At 42.6% G+C, this 25179-nt stretch overlaps 1 protein-coding gene across 4 annotated transcripts; it reads left to right on the forward strand.

The window, feature by feature from the left end:
• Positions 1-1481: 1481 nt before the first annotated feature.
• Positions 1482-24263, forward strand: LOC139565440 (cytokine receptor common subunit beta-like). 4 transcript variants are annotated; one of them, XM_071385787.1, is made up of 15 exons: positions 1482-1634; positions 1847-2119; positions 4978-5215; positions 5467-5599; positions 5742-5902; positions 6088-6242; positions 11255-11399; positions 13079-13214; positions 13418-13572; positions 15976-16103; positions 16311-16494; positions 17259-17355; positions 18003-18072; positions 18736-18845; positions 18965-24263. In XM_071385787.1, the coding sequence occupies exons 3-15, from the start codon at positions 5065-5067 to the stop codon at positions 19746-19748; spliced, it is 2409 nt and encodes an 802-aa protein (XP_071241888.1). In that variant the 5' UTR covers positions 1482-1634; positions 1847-2119; positions 4978-5064; the 3' UTR covers positions 19749-24263. The 4 variants fall into 4 exon arrangements, with proteins under 4 accessions (XP_071241888.1, XP_071241889.1, XP_071241890.1 ...); XM_071385788.1 differs by lacking the exon at positions 1847-2119 and having other exon boundaries at positions 1506-1634; XM_071385789.1 differs by lacking the exons at positions 1482-1634; positions 1847-2119 and adding an exon at positions 4164-4376 and having other exon boundaries at positions 18739-18845.
• Positions 24264-25179: the final 916 nt, after the last annotated feature.

A 25179-nucleotide genomic window follows, 5' to 3' on the forward strand; every position in this document is an offset into this window, starting at 1 on the left:
CAGGTTTACTAACCACCAGTCCTGGCAACCCATCATTACGCACACCTGGCAACCGTCATTACACACACCTGCGCCCCATCATTAGGCACACCTGGACTTCATCACTTTATTTAGCCCTCAGTTGTTGTTATCAGTCCTTAGGTGTTATTGTTTTCTCGCATCTTCAATATGCGTCTCATGTTTGGTCCTCCCGGCGTATAAATTACAAAATGTTAAAGCATTTCATTTGCAGACGGATGGTGAAGGTAAAAGGGAGTTGAACACAAACAAACTGCAGTATACTGTTGCATCCCATTCACACTCTTTGACCTTAATCAACCAATCAATAACATTTATTTGACAAAGCCCTTTTGACATCAGCAGTTGTCACAGTGCTTTACAGTAACCCGGCCTAGACCCCAAAGACCAAGAAAAGCAGAAGCGAGAGCACAGTGGCCAGAAAAACAAACTCAGCCGAGGGAAGAAACATAGAAAGGAGACCCGGGTCAGATGTGTAGCCCATCCTCTTCTGACTGGACTGAGTAGAGATTAAGAGTATGTCAGATTGTTTTAACCTAAACAACAAGGTCATAGTCCACAGAAAGTGATGCTTTTGTGAAAAGTCAGGTGTTCTCTCAAATGGCGTTTTCTCAAATGCAAAACAACAAACACACCTGGCTGACAAGAGGAGTGTTTCTGAGTACGTGACCAGGTGGAGTCTGGTGGGAGTGAAGTGCACAGTGTTGCTGAGAGAATCTGATCCGAGCTCAGGGACTCAGGGGTTAATTGTATGTGTGACTTTGATACAGACATGCCAGGTTTGTCATTAGAAGGGCACTGTATGACTGCTGCTCACGAGGGATAGGGGTGAGGGGCCCTAAGGAAATATAATAGAATAACTTTATTTGAACAAAACAATAGATGTTCAGAGAGCTTACAGCCCGGGACAGATGGCAAAGGGATGGTTTATTTGTGGTTGTTATGGAAGTGAAGTAAAAACAACATAATAAGGCCTTTGCATCCCAAATGGAAACCTACTACTTAGAGTGCACTACTTTTCTGGGTGAAAGTAGTGCATAATGTAGGGAATAAGGTCCCATTTGTGACGCAGAACCTGACTTCATCACAGGCCAGACTAGAATATGGAATATGACACCCAGTGCCATAATTGAAATTGCGAAATTATGGCCCTGGGTTTCGTTTTATTTCACTGTCAATTTCCTACCGTTCAGTACTGGCAACGCGAGCGCCTATTACCATCTAGTACGGTCGATCTTCAAGGCATTCCTAGTCGATCACCAAATATTTTTGTGGAAAGCCAACGAACGATAAAGGCTTCCGCTCCTTTTTTAAAATTGTGTTGAGCTGTTGCCAGTAGATGCATTTTATTCAAAAGTCCTGCGCGCCGGGTAGCAAAGTGTTCCCATGAGACAAACTCCCCCTACCCGGCGGACCGGCAAATCTGTGACTAAATCGAGTCCACCTAGTGTGCTGCCCAATCGGATAGCTCAAATCACCGTGGCTACAGAGCTTCCATGACCCTGGCCACAGCCAACCTTTATAGGCTACTAGCCTACGTAAGATTTAATAACTTTTCAATTCATGACCACAGAGAGACGGTCAACGAATACAGCAAATAACTGCTGTTTTTATGAGTGAGTTCATGTTTAAGTTTATATTCAGCACTGTAACTGTTTTTATTCAACAATATTACAAAACGCGCTTCTCCGTACTTCCGCTCTGGATGCAGCTGCAATGAATGAGTAGCCAAGTATCGATAGCCCTGCGTTTTATTATTATTATTATTATTATTAGCAGTTCGTGTCGATTTTAATATTAAGGAATATTTAACTTTCTCTGGTCATAGGAACAATATGAAGTTGTGCATGAGGCAGATGCGGTGCGACTCGAGTTTCGCCATCAGGTGGAAGACGGTGTCCCCTCTCTCTGGTCAGTCTCACCGGAGGAAAGGAAGGAGAGAGCAGGGACCGTGAGAGGCAGTTGGGAAAAATCGTTTTAAACGGTCATCCAACTCGGAATTCCAAGTCGGAAACTAGGGCATCTTTTTAGATAGAGCTCCGACTTTTCGACCTGAAGATCACTGACGTCGTACTTTGATCTCGTTGACCATCAGATGCAGGTACCATCAGTCCAGTAAAATAAAAAAGCAAATGTTTTCAATTCATGCTCCACAGTGCCTCACAAGTGCTAAACCAACTGATCTATTTTGTTATCAAAGCTAGAGTTTTTAAATATAATATGGTCTGGTTAACAATATTGGCAGGCCAATCATGTAGCCAATATGCTGCGATAATGTATTAGGCCTACTGCCCAAACCTCATTCTTACAAAACTGTGTGAGGTTAATGTAAAAAAGTGGTCTCGACTCAGAAAACGTTGGTGACCACTGATCTACAGTATGGATTTAGAAAAATAGTTATCAGTTAATCTGACTATTCTCTCGTCATTGATTTCATTTTCATTAATGTTGTTGGGCCATATTATTCTGTTTTAATTTTACCCCTGAATCACTACGATAAATACAGTAGCATAGTTTTTCTTGAGTATATAAGTCCAAAGTGTAGCAATACAGGTGTGGTGGCGTAGCAGAAATATCATAATGCCGTGAACCAAGCAGTTGTGAGTTCAAATCCCAGATGATGACATAACATACACAATGTAGTCATGTGTGTCAAATATGTAAGATGAAAACACTATGTTAAAAGCACTGTGTGTGTATCATAGACACTGTTTTTGTTGTCCAAAAACACGTTTTCACATGTGAAGTGTTAAAAAAAAAAAACATAAATTCACATGTGAAATGTCACGTGACGTTTTCCAAAACCACATGTTTTTTCCGTGTGTGTGTGTGTGTGTGTGTGTGTGTGTGTGTGTGTGTGTGTGTGTGTGTGTGTATGTTGGACATATTCACTCAGAGTCACAGTCAGTTGTGACAGTGGTATGGTAGTCCTGGGATACAGGCTTGGTGGGCCCATAATTTGCATCCCCAGCACCCAGACCTCCTTAGGTTTGTTCCAACTAACCCTGACCCTTGCAGCCATTAGCTATCTTCAATTTTAGCTACGTTCAAATTTTAGCATTGCTAACTTACATCAAATATATCTACACACACTGGTTATAAACCTGATATACATTTTGTGAATCTAACGACAAGGCAGGTGATGCCATCGCCAATGTAAATTTGGTCCAAAAAATGTCTTTCTTACCACAAAATCATATTTTTTCTGTGTTGTGTCACAGTAATGTTGTTCGATTGTAGGTTTTGGCGTTTTGAGTGCGCTTAAAAACCTCATCAGTGGTCTATGTGAGTATCATACACTTAAGAGTCAAATCATCACCCTGCTAGGTACTAGACAGGAGTTCTTCGACAGATATTGTGCCTCTCCCTTCACACCACAGTGAGCAGCAGGATAAGCTACTCTAGCAGCCCAGCACAGCTTCCAGTCTCCGCCCCAAATAGGCCTCTGTTCATAAGTAGTGCAATATGTAGGGAATAGGGTGCCATTTTGGACACAGAATCCAGACTCAAGCATTTCCCTGTCTGTCTGTGGGTTAGCTAAGGACTGGTGTATTATACTGTGGATTTGCTCTGCTACTGAAGTGCAGTCCTGGCATGCCAAAGGGACCTAAATGACATCAATTGTTTACATCCCAAATGGCACCATATTCCCTATTTAGTGCACTACTTTTGACCAGGGATCATAGGGTTCTGGTCAAAAGTAGTGTACTATATAGGGAATAGAGTGCCATTTGTGATGCAGATAATTGCTGTAGTGACATGACACTCCCTCAACCAACTAAGAGACTTCATCGATACATTTTCACACTGTTTAGTAGCACCTCATTGGAAATCCCCATCACTCATAAAATACCTGGGCTAGAGTCTCACCCTTGTGTAACAGCAAGACAATTATAAGATGACAGAAAAGGAATAAGTTCGTTTTAAATAAATTGTGTGAAAGTGATATTCATAATTCATGCATACTATGCTACTTATACTACCCTCATGGCAGCATTTCATTTCCATACTATAGCACAAGACGTGAAAAGATGTTGAACCTTTTGAAAAGACACCTTTTTGGTTGAAAAGATGTTGAAAAGAAGCCTTTTTGGTTGAACAGATGTATTTCTGGTTGAAAAGTGTTTTTTTCAATGTGTCGTGCTCACTGGGAGCATACTGATCACACTGCGATGGAGCTGAATGCTGATTAAGTGTCATTTATGACTACATGGTAAACAGCCGCATGAAAAGAGGAAGCAGATCAAGTTGAGGCGACAGACAGAACAGATCTGTCTTGAGTCTTGACATTTCCTCGCACACCATAACTTCTTGGAAATAGGACTACAGAATTCACTGAACACTTAAGAGGAGACTAGGTGAGAATAACTTAAGTTGTATAAATAAGCTTACATATAAGTGATCATTTTTTGGGATTCTTACCATCTTTTTGTATTTTAACCTCTATCCCACAATATATTCTTAGAATGCTTATCGTTAAATGCACGCACAGACACAGAGACACACACACACTGTATCTGAGGGGGATTTCTCAACGCCACTACAGTCACAACTGTCTGTCACTTTGTTTTCATTCTTCTCTTCCAAAGTGTCTGTGTCGGATGAAATTACATTACAATGTAGACAGTACCACTGTCATAAGAGACGTCCAAAATACCACCATAATCCCTATAAAGTGCATTACTTTTGACCAGGTCCCATAGGGTAATGTGCACTATATATAGGGAATAGAGGGGCATTTGGAACATACAGACACGAGAAAGCCAACAAGGGTTAGAAGAACGGATGTGTGGTCACAGTGGATGGTGTGAGGAACATCAGAGTCACTTAGTGAAGAATATACTGTAAGGGAAGTGAGTGAGAATGGTGTAATTTTTTCCGAGAATTATGATATTTGCGTGCGCGTGAGAGAGAGAGAGACTTTCTGTATCTGAGCCATTTTTCTCTGAACCCTGACAGATATAGCAGCCAGTCCACATAATGCGGGCCCAGGATGGTCTAGATCTGGAAGGTTAATTACTGAGACCCACCTGCTGACCCTTACCCATGTTCTTCTGCTCCGGGGGACCTGTCCTCCTGCGCTCCCCAGGAAACATGCTTATCTTCTGGATGTCTTGTGGATCACTTCTCCCTCCCCTGGTCCTCTGCTATAATGGAAAAGAACGCTGCACAATCCAGGAGAACAAACAATATCATGGTAGGGTCTAAGTCTAAGAATCTTTTTAGCAGATATCGATGACAACAAAATGTATAATATGGACATATGGTTAAATGTTTAATTGTGGACATTATAGAAAGTCTTATTAATATTGAGACAATATCACAACACTGCCACCCACTTGGAAATGTATTTGTATGCCCTATAGAGAGAACTACACTACATCATACAGCACAATGCGGTCTAATTCTATTGTATATATATATATATTCCACTCCCTCTCTCCATAGTGTCCCCTGTGCTTGAGTCCCTGCGGTGCTACAATGACTACAGCTCCTACGTCCGCTGTAGCTGGGAAGAGAGTCGACACGCGTCCTCACAAGCCCTGTTAGCCCTATACTACTGGGACGACACTGAGAACCGGTAAGGATAGAGGTGATGAGAGGACAGAAAGAGGGAGGGAGAGAGGGGAGAAGGAAAATGTGGACACCGAGAAACAATGTACTCAATTAACTCATGTCTCTCTCTCTCTTTCTCTCACTTTCTCTCCCCTCTGTCCCTCCAGTGAGTCCCTGTGTAAACCCTATGGTCAGCCAGCATCGAATGCCAACAACAGCAAGCTCACCGCCCAGTGTCATTACAACACTCGTGACTTTGGCATCAATACCAACCATGTCTTCTTCTTCAAGACCTCCTGTCCCCCTGCCCTGCTTCTGTCTAAGAATCGTGAGTTTAAACATTACAGGACCCCTGTCATAAATCATTGGTTCTCAATCATTTTACATCTACATGTTTAATTTTTAGTTACAAGTTAGCTAGCAGATTACGAAATATATAGTCCTGTATCTGTATTTGACTATTCATTTATGTGTTGATTTGTTTTTGACAGTGTGTGCTTCTGTGTATTACAGTGAGGGTGCGTCCACCAGTCCACTTATCACAGCAGCCTGTAGAGAGAGGGGGCCGTTTGCTCAGCTGGGAAAGCCCCTACCCCCCAACGTCCCTCCTGACCCCCACTCTCAACTATCAGGTCAACTACAGGAGGTCTAACCAGGATGACTGGACAGTATGTACTGGAGTAACAAACAATTAGCTTGAGTGCCATATCTTGTTTTTGCTATATATTGCCAACTCCCTATCACTCAGTGTCAAGGATAGCAGGCAAGAGCACAAACAAATCTGGGACCAGGTTAACATACAATGTGCTCTCAAAGACTCCTGTTCATCTAAGAGTTGTGCTTCTGAATCTTCATAAATACAAACTCTTAGAAAAATGGGTTCCAAAAGGCTTCTTTGGCTGTCACCATAGAATAACCCTTTTGGGTTCCAGTTAGATTTATTAACAGTCCCTCCAGGGAAAGGGTTTTACATGGAACCCAATAGGGTTCTACCTGGAACCAAAAATGGTTCTCCTATGGGGACAGCTGAAGAACCCTTTTAGGTTCTGGATATCACCTTTTTTTGTAAGAGTGTAGGAGGACTGTTAGTTAACATATTGCTTATGTTTTCCGACCCTCTTGTAAAAAGACATGCTAACTCTCATGGTTATTCATCATGGCATGAGATATTCCACGCAAAACAAGCACAGGGTAGTTTTGCTCGGTGACTAAATCGTTAATCACTTCTTTAGAGTCCTTCATTACTACCCCTCTGCTTCCTGCCCGGGTTTCACCAGAGTTTCATAACATTTGGGGGACTGAGGGGTTTGTGGGTGAGAGAAAAAATGAATTTTCTGAAATCATTTCCTGTAATTCCAATGATAATTCTATCATTTTACATGACTGGAGACGTTACAATAATATTTTTTTATACCACACAAATGATCAAAATGTCAAGCTACTCTGTTTTAGTGATCTCAATATGTAAATGTCAAACAACCCATGTCTTAAATGCAACAAATAACATAGGCCAATGAAAAGAGTGGATACACAGATCTTAGGCCTACAATATGAGTAGGAAATTATAGTCCACCAACTTTCCAGTGCCACTCACGTATTTAAACAGAATTCTTCCGCAATTGTTATTGGGGGGCCTACTGTTAGAATAATATTTAAAATAATCTATCAGCTAGTAGCCTAGCCTAAAATTACAATAGCATAAATTCAGTAAGTCAATGAAGCCAATAGTGGTTTCAGCTATATTGTTATTAAAACAATGTAGGCCTTACTGTATGACCTTTTTAAACAATAACCAAAAATATGTCAAATGACTTGAATAGCCTTGAATTCCTATGGGAAAAGTGTACAAGGTATATTCACATCAGTAGGCTAAGTGACTGAAATGCATCAGAAAAGTATTGGAAAGTTCAGGAAAATAGCAGCGTAGCTCAACAGGTAGGCTATAGGCCTAATATATGTGTGTTGAGAACATCTGCATTGCTTTTAAATGCTAGACTAATAACCATGAACACTCACCTCAACTTAGCTAACATTACCCAGCGTAATTGTAACCTAATATCCAAACAAAGATTCAGTGAAAACAAAAATCTTACATTGATTGATTTATCAAGATGAGTTCCCATGCTTGTCTCAAAGCAGCACAATGAACCTGTCCCAATCAAACCGGTGCTGGTGTAACGGCTTTCGTTGGTGGAAGGAGAGGAGGACCAAAATGCAGCGTGGTACATATCCATAATATCATTTAACCGAGAATGAATACAAAAGAACAAGAGAATAAATGAAAACCGAAACAGTACAATAGAAAACAGGCTACCTAAATATGGCTCCTAATCAGAGACAACGACTGACATCTGCCTCTGATTGAGAAGCATACTAGGCCAAACACATAGAAATATAACATACAGAACAAAACATAGAATGCCCACCCCAACTCACGCCCTGACCAAACTAAAATAAAGACATAAAAAAGGAACTAAGGTCAGAACGTGACAGCTGGAGGGATCAGTTGACCACACATGGCAATTGCTTTACATTTATTATAACCAGTGCTATTTTTTTAGGTAGCCTCCCGGAGCACCATTTTATAAATTATTATTAAGCCATTTATGAATGAAAGTTGGTACCGACCGACATGAAACCTTTAATTCAGAAAATTCTAAAACACCAAATTAGACCTACCTTTTTATAAATTAGGCCATCATCACTGTCAATCGTAAATGTATAATTCTTCGCGTTTTACAGGTTAAAACTTCTTATGGCTGCAATCCCGTTACCGGGATGATATGACAACAGCCAGTGAAAGTGCAGGGCGCCAAATTCAAACAGAAATCTCATAATTAACATTCCTCAGACATACATGTGTTTTATATAATTTTAAAGGTAATCTTGTTGTTAATCCCACCAAAGTGTCCGATTTCAAATATGCTTTTCAGCGAAAGCACTACAAACGATTATGTTAGGTCAACACCAAACCACAATAAGCACAGCCATTTTTCCAGCGAAAGATAGCTTTCACAAAAAGCAGAAATAGAGATCAAATTAATCACTAACCTTTGAATATCTTCATCAGATGACACTCATAGGACTTCATGTTACACAATACATGCATGTTTTGTTTGATAAAGTTCATATTTATAACAAAAGATCTGAGTTTACATTGGCGCGTTACATTCACTAGTTCCAAAAACATCAAGTGATTTTGCATAGCCACATCGTTTCAACAGAAATACTCATCATAAATGTAGATGATAATACAAGTTATACACATGGAATTATAGATATACCTCTCCTTAATGCAACCGCTGTGTCAGATTTCAAAAAAACTTTACGGAAAAAACAAACCATGCAATAATCTGAGACGGCGCTCAGAACAATAGCCAAATTAGCCGCCATGGAGGAGTCAACAGAAATACGAAATTACATCATAAATATTCCTTTACCTTTGATTATCTTCATCAGAATGCAGTGCCAGGAATCCTAGTTCCACAATAAATCGTTGTTTTGTTCGATAATGTCCATTACTTATGTCCAATTAGCTAATTTTGCTAGCATGTGTAGTACACGTGTCCAAACGCTCGCGCAGATGCAGGCAAACGTCGCACGAAAACTTCAAGAAGTTATATTACAAGTCGAATAAACTGGTCAAACTTAGTAGAGAATCAATCTTAAGGATGTTGTTATCATATACAGTGGGGCAAAAAAGTATTTAATACTTATTTAAATACTTATTTAATACTTATTTTCCACCATATTTTGCAAATAAATTCATAAAAAATCCTACAATGTGATTTTCTGGATTTTTTTTCTCATTTTGTCTGTCATAGTTGGAAGTGTACATATGATGAAAATTACAGGCCTCTCTCATCTTTTTAAGTGGGAGAACTTGCACAATTGGTGGCTGACTAAATACTTTTTTACCCCACTGTATATCCAATAACGTTCCTACCGGAGCATTCTTTTTAGTCTCTATAAGTATTGGAACGCATGGTGATATCATGAGGAAAGTGCGAGACCAAGAAAAGGCACTCTGCCAGACCACTGACTCAAACACCTCCCATCCGGTCCCACAACACAGCATAAGCTTCATTCCACGTTCTACTGACTGTTGACATCTAGTGGAAGGTGTAGGAAGTGCAAACAGATCCATATATTACAGGGAATTGAATAGGCGATGACTTTAACATCGACCACTCTCAGAATTCTCACTTCCTGTTTGGATTTTTTCTCAGGTTTTTGACTGCCATATGAGTTGCCACTCTGCCACTCTGAAACCTCAGAGTGTTTTCTATCCAATACTAATAGTATGCATATATTAGTAACTGGGACTGAGGAGCAGGCCGTTTACTCTGGGCACCTTTATCCAAGCTACTCAATACTGCCCCTGCAGCCATAAGAAGTTAAAGGTCCATGCTGCATGCATGCCAACCATTTGATCCCAATCAGTTTCATGGGAATATGGATTTTGATCTTCTTGAATGTTGTAAGTAAGTGTGGTTAACTGGCTGAACTAATCCAATTTTAGAGAAGATCGAGTTAAACACAGCCAGAAAAATGTAATGTTAATTTTTCTACCATAAGCCGCCTCCAACATCATTTTAGAGAATTTCACAGTACGTCCAACCGGTCTCACAACCGCAGACCACGTGTAACCATGCCAGCCCAGGACCTCCACAACCGGCTTCTTCACCTGCGGGATTGTCTGAGACCAGCCACCCAGACAGCTGATGAAACTGAGGAGTATTTGTGTCTGTAATAAAGCCCTTTTGTGGGGAAAAAGTCTTTCTGATTGGCTGGACAAGAGGCTGGACAAAAAGTCTCACTGATAGATTTCACATGACTGGGCAGGGGCGCAGCCATGGGTGGGCCTGGGAGGGCATAGGCCCACCCACTGGGGAGCCAGGCCCACCCATGGCTGCGCCCCTGCCCAGTCATGTGAAATCTATAGATTAGGGCCTAATGAATGTATTATAATTGATTGATTTCCTTATATGAACTGTAACTCAGTAAAATTGTTGCATGTTGTGTTTATATTTTTTATATTCAGTTGACTACAAAAAAAAAATTCACCATTGCAGTAGCGCAAAAGATTCGGGGCTAAAGTACCGAAAGCTATGTCCTGGTGACGTTCATGTTCCTGCTTCGTTCATCTTGCACGTCACAATCCTCACCAAAGATTACCGTGCCACTATCTGAGACTGAGAGGATTTCACACGGCGGAAGTACAGAAAACAGTACCGCCGGCGGGAGTCAGATAAAGATCAGGGCTCTGTCTCAATAGTCTGAAGTGGTTTCCACCCTTTCATCTGCACTGATTTGATACCACAGGATAGGTGAAAGCAATTTAAAGATTCTTTCAGGAAGTCTACTTTCACCTGTCCAGACCAGGTGCTTCTAGTGCAGATGTAGGGAATGAGACAAGGAAAGGAACCCACTGGGCACACACTGGTTTAATCAATGCTGCGTCCACGTTATTTCAATGGAATTATGTTGAACCAACGTGGAATAGACGTTGAATTGATGTATGTGCCCAATGGAGGGCTACTTTAGTAAATTGAGATGCACACATAATGTGCGTGCCAAATGGAACCCTATTGCCTTTATAGTACACAACTTTAGACCAGAGCCTTCTGAGGCCCTTTTGGGACTCAGCCATAGTCTTTGTCTGTTTCTCTCTGTGCAGGCAGTGAAGGTTCAGGACACCCAGCTGAGTGTGGAGGCTGAAGATCAGGTGCCTGGCTGCCAGTATGAGGCCAAAGTTAGGGCAAAGGGGAAGACGGGACTGTGGAGTGAGTGGAGCTCTCTAGTGACCTGGATGACTGAGGACGGTGAGTGGCAAATCCTACTGTACATAAAGTGATTTCAGAAAGTATTCAGACCCCTTGACTTTTTCCACATTTTGTTACGTTATAGCCTTATTCTAAAATTGATTAAATCTTTTTTTCCCCCTCATTAAACTACACACAATACCCCATAATGACAAAGCGAAAACAGTAAAAAAGAAATATATGAAAAAATTACCTTAATTACATAAGTATTCAGACCCTTTTCTATGAGACTCGAAATTGAGCTCAGGTGCATCCTGTTTCCATTGATCATCCTTGAAATGTTTAACTTCGTTGGAGTCCACCTGTGGTAAATTCAATTGATTGGACATTATTTGGAAAGGCACACACCTGTCTATGTAAGGTCCAACAGTGCATGTCAGAGCAAAAACCAAGCCATGAGGTCGAAGGAATTGTCCGCAGAGCTCTGAGACAGGATTGTGTCGAGGCACAGATCTGGGGAAGGGTACCAAAAAATGTCTTCCGCATTGAAGGTCCCCAAGAACACAGTGGCCTCCATCATTCTTAAATGGAAGAAGTTTGGAACCACCAAGACTCTTCCTAGAGCTGGCCCCCAGGCCAAACTGAGCAATCGGGGGAGAAGGGCCTTGGTCAGGGAGGTGACCAAGAACCCGATGGTCACTCTGACAGAGCTTCAGATTTCCTATGTGGAGATGGGTGAGACTTCCAGAAGGACAACCATCTCTGCAGCACTCTACCAATCAGACCTTTATTGTAGAGTGGCCAGACAGAAGCCACTCCTCAGTAAAAGGCACAAGACAGCCCGCTTGGAGTTTGCCAAAAGGCACCTTAAGGACTCTCAGATGTTGAGAAACAAGAGTCTCTGGTCTGATGAAACCAAGATTGAACTCTGGCCTGAATGCCAAGCCTCACGTCTGGAGGAAACCTGGCACCATCCCTACGGTGAAGCACGGTGGTGGCAGCATTATGCTGTGGGATGTTTTTCAGCGGCAGGGACTGGGAGACTAGTCAGGATCGAGGGAACACAGCCAATACAACGCAGGAGTGGCTTCCCTACAAGTCTCTGAACGTCCTTGAGCCCGGACTTGAACCCAATCGGACATCTCTGGAGAGACCTGAAAATAGCTGTGCCCATCCAACCTGACAGAGCTTGAGAGGATCTGCAGAGAAGAATGGGAGAAACTCCTCAAATACAGGTGTTTCAAGCTTATAGCGTCATACCCAAGAAGATATGATATTTCATTTTTTTAATTGTTTTTTTATCTGCAAAAATGTCTCAACCTGTTTTTGCTTTGTCATTATGGGATATTGTGTGTTGATTGTGGAGAAAGAAACGATTTAATCAATTTTAGAATAAGGCTGTAACGTAACAAAATGTGGGAAAAGTAATGGTGTCTAAATACTTTCCGAATTAACTGTACATAAACATACTCCATCCTAATGTATTAGTTTTATAGGATTGTAATGAGTTTGTAATTAAATTGTTACTAGTGACTTTATAGCATTGTGTGTGATTTACGTGGAGGTGTCAGGGCATTGTGATCTCTTCATGTCATGTGTTTGGAATAGTATTGCTCAGTCGTGCATCAATGTCTTCTTCCCTTTTGTTCACTCACGTCCTTCCTAATTGACTCTCTCTCTGTCCCTCCCTCCCTCCCTCCCTCCCTCCCTCCCTCACCTCCCTTCCCCCCCCCACGCAGACCCTGTGCCAGGCCCCTCCAGTGCGCAGTGTGTGGTGGATGACGAGAAAGTGGTGACATGCAGCTGGGAGGTGAAGAGAGACCTGGCTCAGTTCCTTACCTTCCATCTGTCCTGCAAACACAACCACACTGCACCGTGAGTTAGGATCTGCTGCCAAAGCACTATGTGTGTGCGTGTGTGTGTGTGCGTGCGTGCATGCGTTTATGTGTGTGTGCCCATGGATGAGAGACAAAACATTTGACTACACTTCAGACTCAAGGATGTCTACTCTCCTTCACAGCATTGTCCTCCCTCATTTCCATCTATCCATTTCTCTCTCCCTTTCGCCATCTCTCCAGAGCCCAGAAATACTGTGTTAACACCATGGTCAGCGCTCCATCCAGAGGTCTAATGCTCAAATACAGCTGCTCCTTCCCTGTCCCAGACTCAGAGCAGCTAGAGGTGGAGCTCATCCCCACATGCAACAGCAAAATGTTTAAGACGCATAAAAACAGTGAGTCATTTTCACTCCGACACAGGGGTGATATTTGAGGGAGAATAAAATCTCATAGCTGAGACTCAATTTATGATGATATTTGTTTTGATGCAATCCAGAAAATATACTGCCTCAGTGATTGTGTATCAGTGCTGCCACCTGGAGTTTGTATTGTGGTATCACAGGCACAATTTTCTGCTGATTCCCCAAGCGTATTCTCAAAAATGAGGCTAGAAGGTTTTGTATAATTTTAGCCAGTAGTTAAGAAATTTGTGCTCATGAGCCAAAACTGGTCCAGGGAATTGTGCACAACTGTGTACAACGTCATCCATTTCGTATGATATGTTACGTCCTGCAAAAAATACATACGTTCATAAATCAAATCAGATTGTATTGGTCACATACACGTGTTTAGCAGATGTTATTGCGTGTGTAGCGAAATGCTTGTGCTTCTAGTTCCGACAGTGCAGCAATATCTAACGTCCAATATCTAACAATTTCACAACAAATACCTAATACACACAAATCTAAGTAAAGGAATGGAATTAAGAATATATAAATATGTGGACGAGCAATGTCAGAGTGGGATAGACTAAGATACAGTAGATAGTATAGAATACAGTATATACATATGAGATAGGTAATGCAAAATATGTAAACATTATTAAAGTGACTCGCGTTCCATTTGTTAAAGTGGCCAATGATTTCAAGTCTGTGTATGTAGGCAGCAGCCTCTCTGTGCTAGTGATGGCTATTTAACAGTCTGATGGCCTTAAGATAGAAGCTGTTATTCAGTCTCCCCAGCTTTGATGCACCTGTACTGACCTTGCCTTGTGGATGATAGCAGGGTGAACAGGCAGTGGCTCGGTTGGTCCCGTGTGGCTCAGTTGGTAGAGCATGGTGCTTGCAACGCCAGGGTTGTGGGTTCATTCCCCACGGGGGGACCAGGATGAATATGTATGAACTTTCCAATTTGTAAGTCGCTCTGGATAAGAGCGTCTGCTAAATGACTTAAAATGTAAAAATGTAAAAAATGTTGTCCTTTGATCTTTATGGCTGTACTGTGACATTGGGTGCTGTAGGTGTCCTGGAGGGCAGGTAGTATGCCTCCTGTGATGCATTGTGCAGACAGCACCACCCTATGGAGAGCTCTGCGGTTGTGGGCGCTGCAGTTACCGTACCAGGCGGTGATACAGCCTGACAGGATGCTCTCAATTGTGCATCTGTAAAAATGTGTGAGGGTTTTAGGTGACAAGCCACATTTTTTTCAGCCTCCTGAGGTTGAAGAGGCGCTGTCGTGCCTTCTTCACCACACTGTCTGTGTGGGTGGACCATTTCAGTTTGTCAGTGATATGTACGCCGAGGAACTTGAAACTTTCCACCTTCTCCACTGCTGTCCCGTTGATGTGGATAGGGAGGTGCTCCCTCTGCTGTTTCCTGAAGTCCACGATCATCTCCTTTGTTTTGTTGATGTTGAGTGAGAGGTTATTTTCCTGACACCACACTCCCAGAGCCCTCACCTCCTCCCTGTAGGCTGTCTCATCATTGTTGGTAATCAAGTCTACTACTGTTGTGTCGTCTGCAAACTTGATGATTGAGTTGGAGGCGTGCATGGCCACGCAGTCATGGGTGAACAGGGAGTACAGAAGGGGTCTGAGCATGCACCCTTGTGGGGCCCCAGTGTTTACATTTACATTTAAGTCATTTAGCAGACGCTCTTATCCAGAGCGACTTACAAATTGGTGCATTCACCTTATGATATCCAGTGGAACAACCACTTTACAATAGTGCATCTAACTCTTTTAAGGGGGGGGGGGTTAGAAGGATTACTTTATCCTATCCTAGGTATTCCTTAAAGAGGTGGGGTTTCAGGTGTCTCCGGTGTTGAGGTGTTGTTTTCTACCTTCACCACCTAGGGGCAGCCTGTCAGGAAGTCCAGGACCCAATTGCACAGGGGGGCGGGGTTTAGACCCAGGGCCTCAAGCTTAATGATGAGCTTGGAGGATACTATGGTTTTGAATGCTGAGCAGCATTCTTACATAGGTATTCCTCTTGTCCAGATGGGATAGGGCAGTGTGCAATGTGATGGCGATTGCATCGTCTGTGGACCTATTGGGGCGGTAAGCAAATTGAAGTGGATCTAGGGTGACAAGTAAGGTGGAGGTGATATGATCCTTGACTAGTCTCTCAAAGCACTTAATGATGACAGAAGTGAGCACTACTGGGCGATAGTCATTTAGTTCCGTTACCTTTACATTCTTGGGTACAGGAACAATGGTGGCTATCTTGAAACATGTGGGGACAGCAGACTGGGATGGAGAGAGATTGAATATGTCTGTAATCACACCAGCCTGTTTAAGATCCCGTTCAATCTCTTTAAAGATTCTTGACGTCTGATTCTTGATGCATCTCTCTACACAGTCCGTCCAAACCGTCCACTCCACGTGCAGATAGAAGCTCGAGACGGGAACTGGCTTCTAAAATGGAATCCGCCAAAATCAAATGTTGAACTCACCTATCAGGTGCACTACTGGAGTAATGACACTCGGGTAGGAGAAGTATTTGATCTATTTCTGTGCTATAATTTCACAGGAAGTGGGATGATCCAAAAGCAATGTCTTTTCATTTTCAGCATTACATTTGATCATATCTAGGTCATCATCTAAAGAACGCTCATCAAGCGAGATAGACTGTTGCTTTTTTTAAGCATCTCATGAATAGATCATTTGATGATGACTACCTTTTCTTTTTCTCAGGAGGACACTAGGTTCCTCAATGTCTCCCAGGGGTCCCTCTCGCTCTCCATCCTGGGGGGGTCCCTGCGCCCCTCTGAGTGCTACCTGGTTAAGGTGAGAGCCCTGGTGGTCCCGGGAAGGGGTGATACTTTCGAAGGACCCCCCTCAGAATGGACCGACCCAGTGGAGTGGACCTCACGACCAGGTAATGGACCTAGATTGTATCTCCTGGTTGAAGCATGTTTTTAATAGTATTCTATTCTATTCTAGCCTGAGAGTCTGTTTTTTGCCATCATGCCAACTCCTTGTCACTCATTGTCATGTCATTTGCTATATATGGCTTGATAATGACAGCAATGGAGTTGGCAAGAGCACAAACTTGGACCAAGCTAATTCTATATTTTTTTGCAAACAACTCTGAAAACATATTTTATCATCAGAGATAACCAGTCTGAACTAAAACAAGTACAAATGAGGGGATGTGATCCATGTCAAAACAGCAGAGTTCAAAAAACTATAATGTGATGCTGAATGAAAAAGCACCAAAGTTCAAATCCCTTGAGGAATGTTTTCAAAAACAAACAAAGACTTTCATTATGTATTGAAGAGCGTTTTTTTGCTTCCGTGTGTTAGTCTAATGTGAAGCCATGATATTTGCTTTCATGTGAAAAATGAGCTTGGATGAGTTGGATGTTTTATCATTGAACTACCATAATATTGAAATGTGTGTAACACGCCATTTTGGAGGGTTCAGAGAGTGAAACAAGAAGAAATTAAGACTAGACTTGATGAAGGCAGCATACAGGAGCTGATAAAATAGGACTTTGTTCTCTTGAAGCAACTGCCATCTCAATCAGTTCACGTGACAGACAGGAATTTCCAGACACTACATATCAATTACTCATCAATGATCATCAACTACTTTTTCCACTCTTACATATGCATGTTTTGTCCCATGTCTCCTGGTAGCTTCCTGGTCCATCACCACCTTCCTCTACGTCTTCATCAGTGTACTGGTGGCCATTGTCTTCATTGCTCTCTATGTTACCATACCAGCCTGTCACAGGTGATTAATCAAACTTCTCCAACTGTTTTTATTGTTTTTCTACCATTTGAATTTGCCCTTGTGTTATTACTAGTGTTAAACTACAGGTAACTGCCAAAATAATGGAAACACTTGAGTAAATGAGGGATACAAAGTACTGTATATTGAAAGCAGGTGCTTCCACACAGGTGTGGTTTCTGAGTTAATTAAGCAATTAACATCCCGTCATGTATAAAAATGCTGGGCAGACCATTATTTTGGCTACATGGGCAATGCCCCCATAGGATGACAATAACCCATCCACAGGCCACGAGTGGTCATGATGAGCATGAAAACAATGTAAACCATGAAAACAATGTAAACCATATGCCATTGCCTTCTCAGTCACCAGATCTCAACCCAATTGAACACTTATGGGAGATTCTGGGGCGGCGCCTGAGACAGCATTTTCCACCACCATCGACAAAATGTATGTAATTTCTCGTGGAAGAATGGCGTCGCATCCCTCCAATATAATTCCAGAAACTTGTAGAATCTATGCCAAGGTGCATTGAAGCTGTTCTGGTTCATGATGGTCCAACACCCTATCCTTTATTTTGGCAGTTACCTGTCATTCTATTCATTCATTTATCCACCCATTGATTGATTCATTCGTTTTCTGCCTGTAGGAGGGTAGTCCTGTGGGAGGTGTCTGTCCCGTCGCCCCTCAAGAGCAAGGCACTGGGAGAGGTCATTAAGGTAAGTCTGAATCATCTGAATGGCTGAGTATTCATCCAGCATTATTCACAAAGCATCTCACGGTGGACTATTCAGCTATATGACAACTGCACTCAATAATAATAAACATTGTCTAGACTGTGTACAAAAATTATTTTTCATAACCACTATAAATTACAATGTATGTATCCAGGGCTGTGCACAGACCTTTCATGGGGCAGGTGCTCAAAATGATAAAAGGGGCAATTCATATCTCGAAATTCATAACCTACTAACAGCCTCTGTAGCGAAAGTTTAAACATGTTTTAGCATTGGCCTATTTACACTCATTGACAAAATTGTAAGCAAGCTAGTTACAGTGCCTCCGCAAGACATTATTGATATTGGGAAAAGAGGGTAGGCTATCAGCTGATCATTAATGTTGATTGATGTAAATCTGCCAGTTAGTGAACTTGACGATGTCACGACGACTTGGGGGCAATGGGTTCAGAACAACAACGACAAAAACGGTATACAAAAAATATACCGCCACCCAAAAGGGCGAGTGTGAGGGAAAACGGGAGTGGAAGGGCAAAGGGGCAGGTGCTCGGGCACAGGTAGACCTCTATCTGTGCACGTGCCTGCATGTATCCATTTTTCATAGTTCATCACTCACAGATAATGGTAATGTCCTCTCTTTCCCAGAAGTCTCCTGATAGGTTGTTATTTCCCGAGAGTGAGAGAAGTGAAAAGACCTACATCTGCAGCGTACAGACACTGGAGAGCAGGGAGGATATCAGTCTCTGCTTTAGATGGTAAAATTAGCTCATATCTTTTATACTTCTAACCTACACTATCCAACACTTATAAAAGAATACTCGTACACACGGTGACCTGGCTCAACCCTAAGCCGTAACTCATTCTTGTGTTGCAGCCCTTCAGATAATCCATTGTGGTTGACCCCAGATGTAAAGGCCAATGGACTGTTGCATTCCATTACCAAGGAGGGGTGGAAGAAGTATGACCCAAACTTTTCCTCCCTACTTCTGTTGTCTGTGGACAGATCTTGCCCTCCTGCTCTAGACTCATCCGGCTTCAGCTTCAGTGGCCCTTACATCTTGTGTGGTGACAGTTCACCGGCGCCGAGTGAGTTTCTGAGTCTGGAGCCTCCCTGTGAGGAGTCCGACAACACTCTCTCTATATCTGACCCCTCTTCTCCCTCTGCCCCATCCTTCTTGGAGTCGAGTGAGGGCTATGTGGCGATGCCTCAGGTCAGTGCTGGCCTGTCCAGATCAACAGAGGGAGTGTCTGATGGTCTTATGAGCGCGGTAGTAACGGACGACAGTAAGAACACTGGTAACAACAACGGCAACAATGTCGTCATCATGGCATGGCCCAAGTCAGAGCTCCTCCCACCCCGACCTAGCTCTATGTCCACCTGCTCACCACCCAGTGAGAATGAAGACCCTCCTCCAGCGTACATGGCCCTCACCACCACCACCACCCCCTTCACCTTGCCCCCAGTGGACCCTACCCTACATACCTCTGGGTACTGCTTCCTCCCGGCTCTACAGGCACTTGGGGGCTGGGGCCATGTGCAGTCTTCTGGGCCACCTAAAGGGGGCAGTCAAGAGCAGCAGGCAGGGAGGAGAGAGAGGAGGCAGGAGGAGCAGTGCAAGGAGGATCCCTATGTCAGACTGTCCCAGCTAGCCACTTAGCTAACCCCATCTAATGCTGGAATACATGCTCAGGACATGAGGGCCTCTATAGGCCACTGTTCTCAATATTTGATCCATTCTAACACTAACACACCTGACTCAACTAATCACAAGAGCTTGATTATTAGTTGGACTAGTTCAATCAGGTGTGTTAGTGTTGGAATGGACCACGTGTTAAACTACTGATTTGTGGTCACTGAAGACTGGGTTGGGATTGAGAAAGACCTCTATTTCTAGGAGGGAAAACTGTGGAGCATCATACAGTAGCCGTCCTTGATTACTCACAATGCCCAGCAGATGGCAGCACTGTACTTACTGTGTATCTATTGAACTCAAGAGGTGGCCTATGGATTCTACTGTAACGACTAACTACAAACACAGAAGCATACTGCAGTAAGCCATTCCTCTCTGGGTGGTAAGGTGACTCAGGGCCAGAATCCCAGGTTTCCACCACATCACATGGATGGCAGGGTGGCACTGTTGAGTTGGTGGCGCAGCCTCTGTCAGTGCCAGTGGCTGTTCCCGTCGTTCTACGGCAGGGGTCGGCCCACGGGCCGCAAAGTGTTGTGTTACAGAATCAAATCAAATGTAATTTGTCACAAGCTTCGTAAACAACAGGTGTAGACTTACAGTGAAATGCTTAATTACAGGCCCTTCCCAACAATGCAGAGAGAAAAATATAGAAAAAAAATAACACGAGGAATAAATACACATTGAGTAACGATACATACACTGGTTACCAGCACTGAGTTGATGTGCAAGGGTATGAGGTAATTGAGGTAGCTATGTACATATATGTAGGGGTAAAGTGACAAGGCAACAGGATAGATAATAAACAGTAGCAGCAGTGTTAGTGCAAAGAGGGTCAATGCAGATAGTCTGGTTAGCTATTTAGTAGTCTTATGGCTTGGGGGTAGAAGCTGTTCAGGGTCCTGTTGGTTCCAGACCTGGTGCATTGGTACCGCTTGCCATGCGGTAGCAGAGAGAATAGTCTGTGACTTGGGTGGATGGAGTCTTTGACAAATGTTTTCCTTTGAAACCACCTGGTGTAGAGGTCCTGGATGGCATGACCGTTCACACTACCCTCTGTAGCGCCTTGCAGTCGGATGCCAAGCAGTTGCCATACCAAGCAGTGATGCAACCAGTCAAGATGCCTTTAATGGTGCAGCTGTAGAACTTTGAGGATCTGAGGGCCCATGTCAAATATTTTTAGCCTCCTGAGGGGGAAGAGACATTGTCGTACCTTCACAAATGTGTGGGTGTGGGTGGACCATGTTTATTCCTTAGTGATGTGGAACTAAGGAGCTTGAAGCTCTCATCGCACTCCACTACAGCCCCATCGATGTGGATAGGGGTGTGCTCGGCTCTCCGTATCCTGTAGTCCACGATCAGCTCCTTTGTCTTGCTGATGTTAAGGGAGAGGTTGTTGTCCTGGCACCACACTGACAGATCACTGACCTCCTCTCTATAGGTGGTCTAAGCAGCCTTAATGATGGCATTGGAGTTGTGCGCAGCCAAGCAGGCGTGGGTGAACAGGGAGCACAGGAGGGGACTAAGCATGCACCCCTGAGGGGCTCACGTGTCGAGGGTCAGCGTGGCAAACTTTTTACTTCCTTGGTTAAATGTGAGGACACATTTCAAAAATAGAGGGGGAAGATGTAACAGGGTGGAACTGTTGAGTTGGTGAATGCAGCCTTGTGCCTCTGTCAGTGCCAGGTGTGTGAGATTGTTGATTGTAATTAAGGGTGTGGCCTTCCGTGTTTAACTTGGCTGTTCTTGTTGTTCTACATAGTTGCATTACCATGAGAAGGTTGGCATGCGCAGGGAGGATGGGAGTGGCAACATTGGGCTAGTCCAAATTCGGAAGTATATCCGGGGATTTTGTACGTGTGTACGGCAAGAGTACCCGTATGCCAGTACGATCTGGAGCTTCCAAGGAACATGTATGCCTGGAGCTGAAGATGAAAAGATGGTGTAAAATATTTTTGTTGTTGTTCACTATACCTCTGCCTATTATTCTCATGCTCCACTCCCTGACGTTAGAGAACCTGTGTGTTTCAGATGAGTCCCGAGGACCTCCCCTCGCGTATAGAAATGTGCCGTACTATCGACTACGGGAATAGGTAGATATATGTAAATCCCCCATGTTACACATCAGAAGAGGGCACACAGTAGTGAAGGTTGCGTCCCAAATGCCTCCTTGTTCACTATGTAGGGAATAGGGTGCCATTTGGGACTCCGACTTAGCTACTGTGTATCCTCCTCTGAAAGGTTATCATAGCGGGGATACTTAGGAGAGACCGGGGATGGTTGTAACACAGGATAGTTGTAACACTCTCAATATCTCTAATCAGGAACAAGCTGGAATCACGTGACTCACCGTGCACAATCTATTGTGAAGAAGCAAGACCCTGTGAATAAATAAATAATAAAACAAATTGACCAAATGTATTTTGCAGACAGCATCACCTGCTTTGTCGTTAGATTCACCAAACTTATCAGGTTTATAACCAGTGTGTGTATATATTATATATATGCTATCAATGCTAAAGTTTGAACATGTGGCTAAAATTGAAGATAGCTAATAGATAATCATGGCTGCAAGGGTCAGGGTTAGTTGGAACAAGCCTAAGGATGTCTGGGTACTGGGAATGCAAATTGCCACAGGAGGAATGCTGCCAGACATATTGGTGCAGCAGAAAGATTAGCACACCTCAAATCCAGTGGTTGTGAGGTCAAATCCCAGGTGGAGTTATATTTTAGATGAACAGTTTACCACTTACTTTAAAACCACCATACCATTACTTTGTTATAATGGTTTGGGATGGTTTGGGACCATCATGTGACGTCCTGACGACTGGTAAAACAAGTGTCTTGAGAACATCCACTTGCTTAATCTACAGTATGTCACTTTTGTTTTGAGCCAACTTTGCCGTGGGCATTGAACGGGGCACTTGGTTCACGCCCGGGAGGCAGCCTTGTTCCAAACCGAATGCAATCACTTTTTACCCAGGGCAAACTCCTCCTGCCAGGGCAACCTGTGTCAGATAATCAAATCCCTTCAATGTCTCATGTGAAGTGTTGGGAAAAAAACACGTGCACATGATTTAACATGTGAAATGTCACGTGTAGTTTCATGGTATCACATGTTGAAATGTTGCATCCCCGTGTCACATTTATGTATAGTTTCATGGTATCACATGTTGAAATGTTGCATCCCCGTGTCACATTTAACATGTGCTCACGTTGTCACATTTTATCACATTAACGTCACATAAAATGACACGTGTGGAATTCATGAGTTTTTTTTTTTACATAAGAGACACCACAAACATTCAGTTGTTTAGTCCAGATGTTCTTGTTTAGTTGTCAGATGTTGTTGTAGTGGTTGAGAAGGGCCAGTTAATGAAATGTAAAAAATAAACATTTTCAGATTTTTATTATTATTTTATTATTTCCGCTGCACAAAATGTTAACCCTCTATGGGATCGGTGTCCCCCCGCAGGACGGTTGAGCTAACGTGCGCTAATGTGATTAAGCATGACATTTTAAGTAGCAAGAACATTTCCCAGGACATAGACATATCTCAAATGGGCAGAAAGTTTAAATTCTTGTTAATCTAACTGCACTGTCCAATTTACAGTAGCTGTTACAGTGAAATGTTTTTTTCATTGTATCATCTTTTACCAGATCTAATGTGTTATATTCTCCTACATTAATTTCACATTTCCACAAACTTCAAAGTATTTCGTTTTCAAATGGTATCAATAATATGCATATCCTTGCTTCAGATCCTGAGCTTCAGGCAGTTAGATTTGGGGATGTCATTTTAGGCGAAAATGGAAAAAAAGGGTCCGATCCTTAAGAGGACGTGGCAATGTTGTTCTCATGCTCTCAATAAGGCTTTCAATATTTCGTTGCATATCATGATTTCTGCATTTTTTTCACTGTTACATTTCACCCCAGGCCGTGTTACAACTGACCTGGGAGGTGACATAAATTGTTAACATTTTACTCCTTGTCTGTTTGATTTAGAGAGATAAACACCTATACCTATTGGTAGCAGACAGGTGGAAGACGTTCCTATCACATTTTGAATGTAGCAGCTTAAACAATCTCTGAGAAATTGACAAAAATGCTAAAAGTGTTAGAACCATCCCCAGTTTCCCCAAGGTTATGAATGCTTCACCATCACAGAGCAAATGTTAGTCTTTGGCACACTATATATGCCTTGTTGGATCATCTGGTGCCCTTAACTTTGTGTTAACTATTTGTCTGTCCTATTTACTTCTGAAATAATCAATATAATATACATTTTATATTTTGCTTTATATGAGATATGATAAGCAGTTTGATGTATGAAAAATTTTGCCAACTTTTTCCTGTATTTCATGTGTTTTGTGGTGTAGGCCTATTTCTAGGCGATCATACAATTAGATGATGTTGTGAAACAAGCTTTCTGTCACACTTTCCTTCCCCAAATGCTCCATTCAAGTAAAGAAAAATGGCACCAGATGGATGTGCTATGATGATTTCTTTCCCCCCGTGTTTTTTCTGTATAGCGATTCTCATTGTGCCTATCCTAATATTATCAGGTTAATATCAGAGGTTAATAATGTATACATTTATTATTATTTAAGAATAAAATGACTATGGCTTTGGATATGACCTATATGTCACATACAGTGTCTTCAGAAAGTATTCAGACCCCTTGACTTTTTCCACATTTTGTTACGTTACAGCATTATTCTTAAATGGATTATATAAATAAAAATCCTCATCGATCTACACACAATACTCCATAATGACAAAGTGAAAACATTTTTTTTTTCAAATTTTGCTAATTTATAAAATATCTAAAACAGAAATCTTATTTACATAGGTATTCAGACCCTTTGCTATGAAACTTGAAATTGAACTCAGGTGCATCATGTTTCCATTGATCATCCTTGAGCTGTTTCGACAACTTGATTGGAGTCCACCTGTGGTAAATTCAATTGATTGGACATGATTTGGAAAAGCACAAACCTGTCTATAAAAGTTCTCACAGTTGACAGTGCATGTTAGAACAAAAACCAAGCCATGAGGTCGAAGGAATTGTCCATAGAGCTCCGACACCGGATTGTGTCGAGGCACAGATCTGGGGAAGGGTACCAAAAAATGTCTGCAGCATTGAAGGTCCCCAAGAACACGGTGGCCTCCATCATTCTTAAATGGAAGTTCAGAACCACCAAGACTCTTCCTAGAGCTGGCAGCCTGGCCAAACTGAGCAATCGGGGGAGAAGTGCCTTGGTGTGAGAGGTGACCAAGAACCTGATGGTCACTCTGACAGAGCTTCAGAGTTCCTCTGTGGAGATGGGAGAAACTTCCAGAAGGACCACCATCTCTGCTGCACTCCACCAATCAGGCCTTTATGGTAGTGTGGCCAGAT

This window comes from Salvelinus alpinus, chromosome 36 (genome assembly GCF_045679555.1).
Source record: "Salvelinus alpinus chromosome 36, SLU_Salpinus.1, whole genome shotgun sequence".
Classification (NCBI taxonomy): domain Eukaryota; kingdom Metazoa; phylum Chordata; class Actinopteri; order Salmoniformes; family Salmonidae; genus Salvelinus; species Salvelinus alpinus.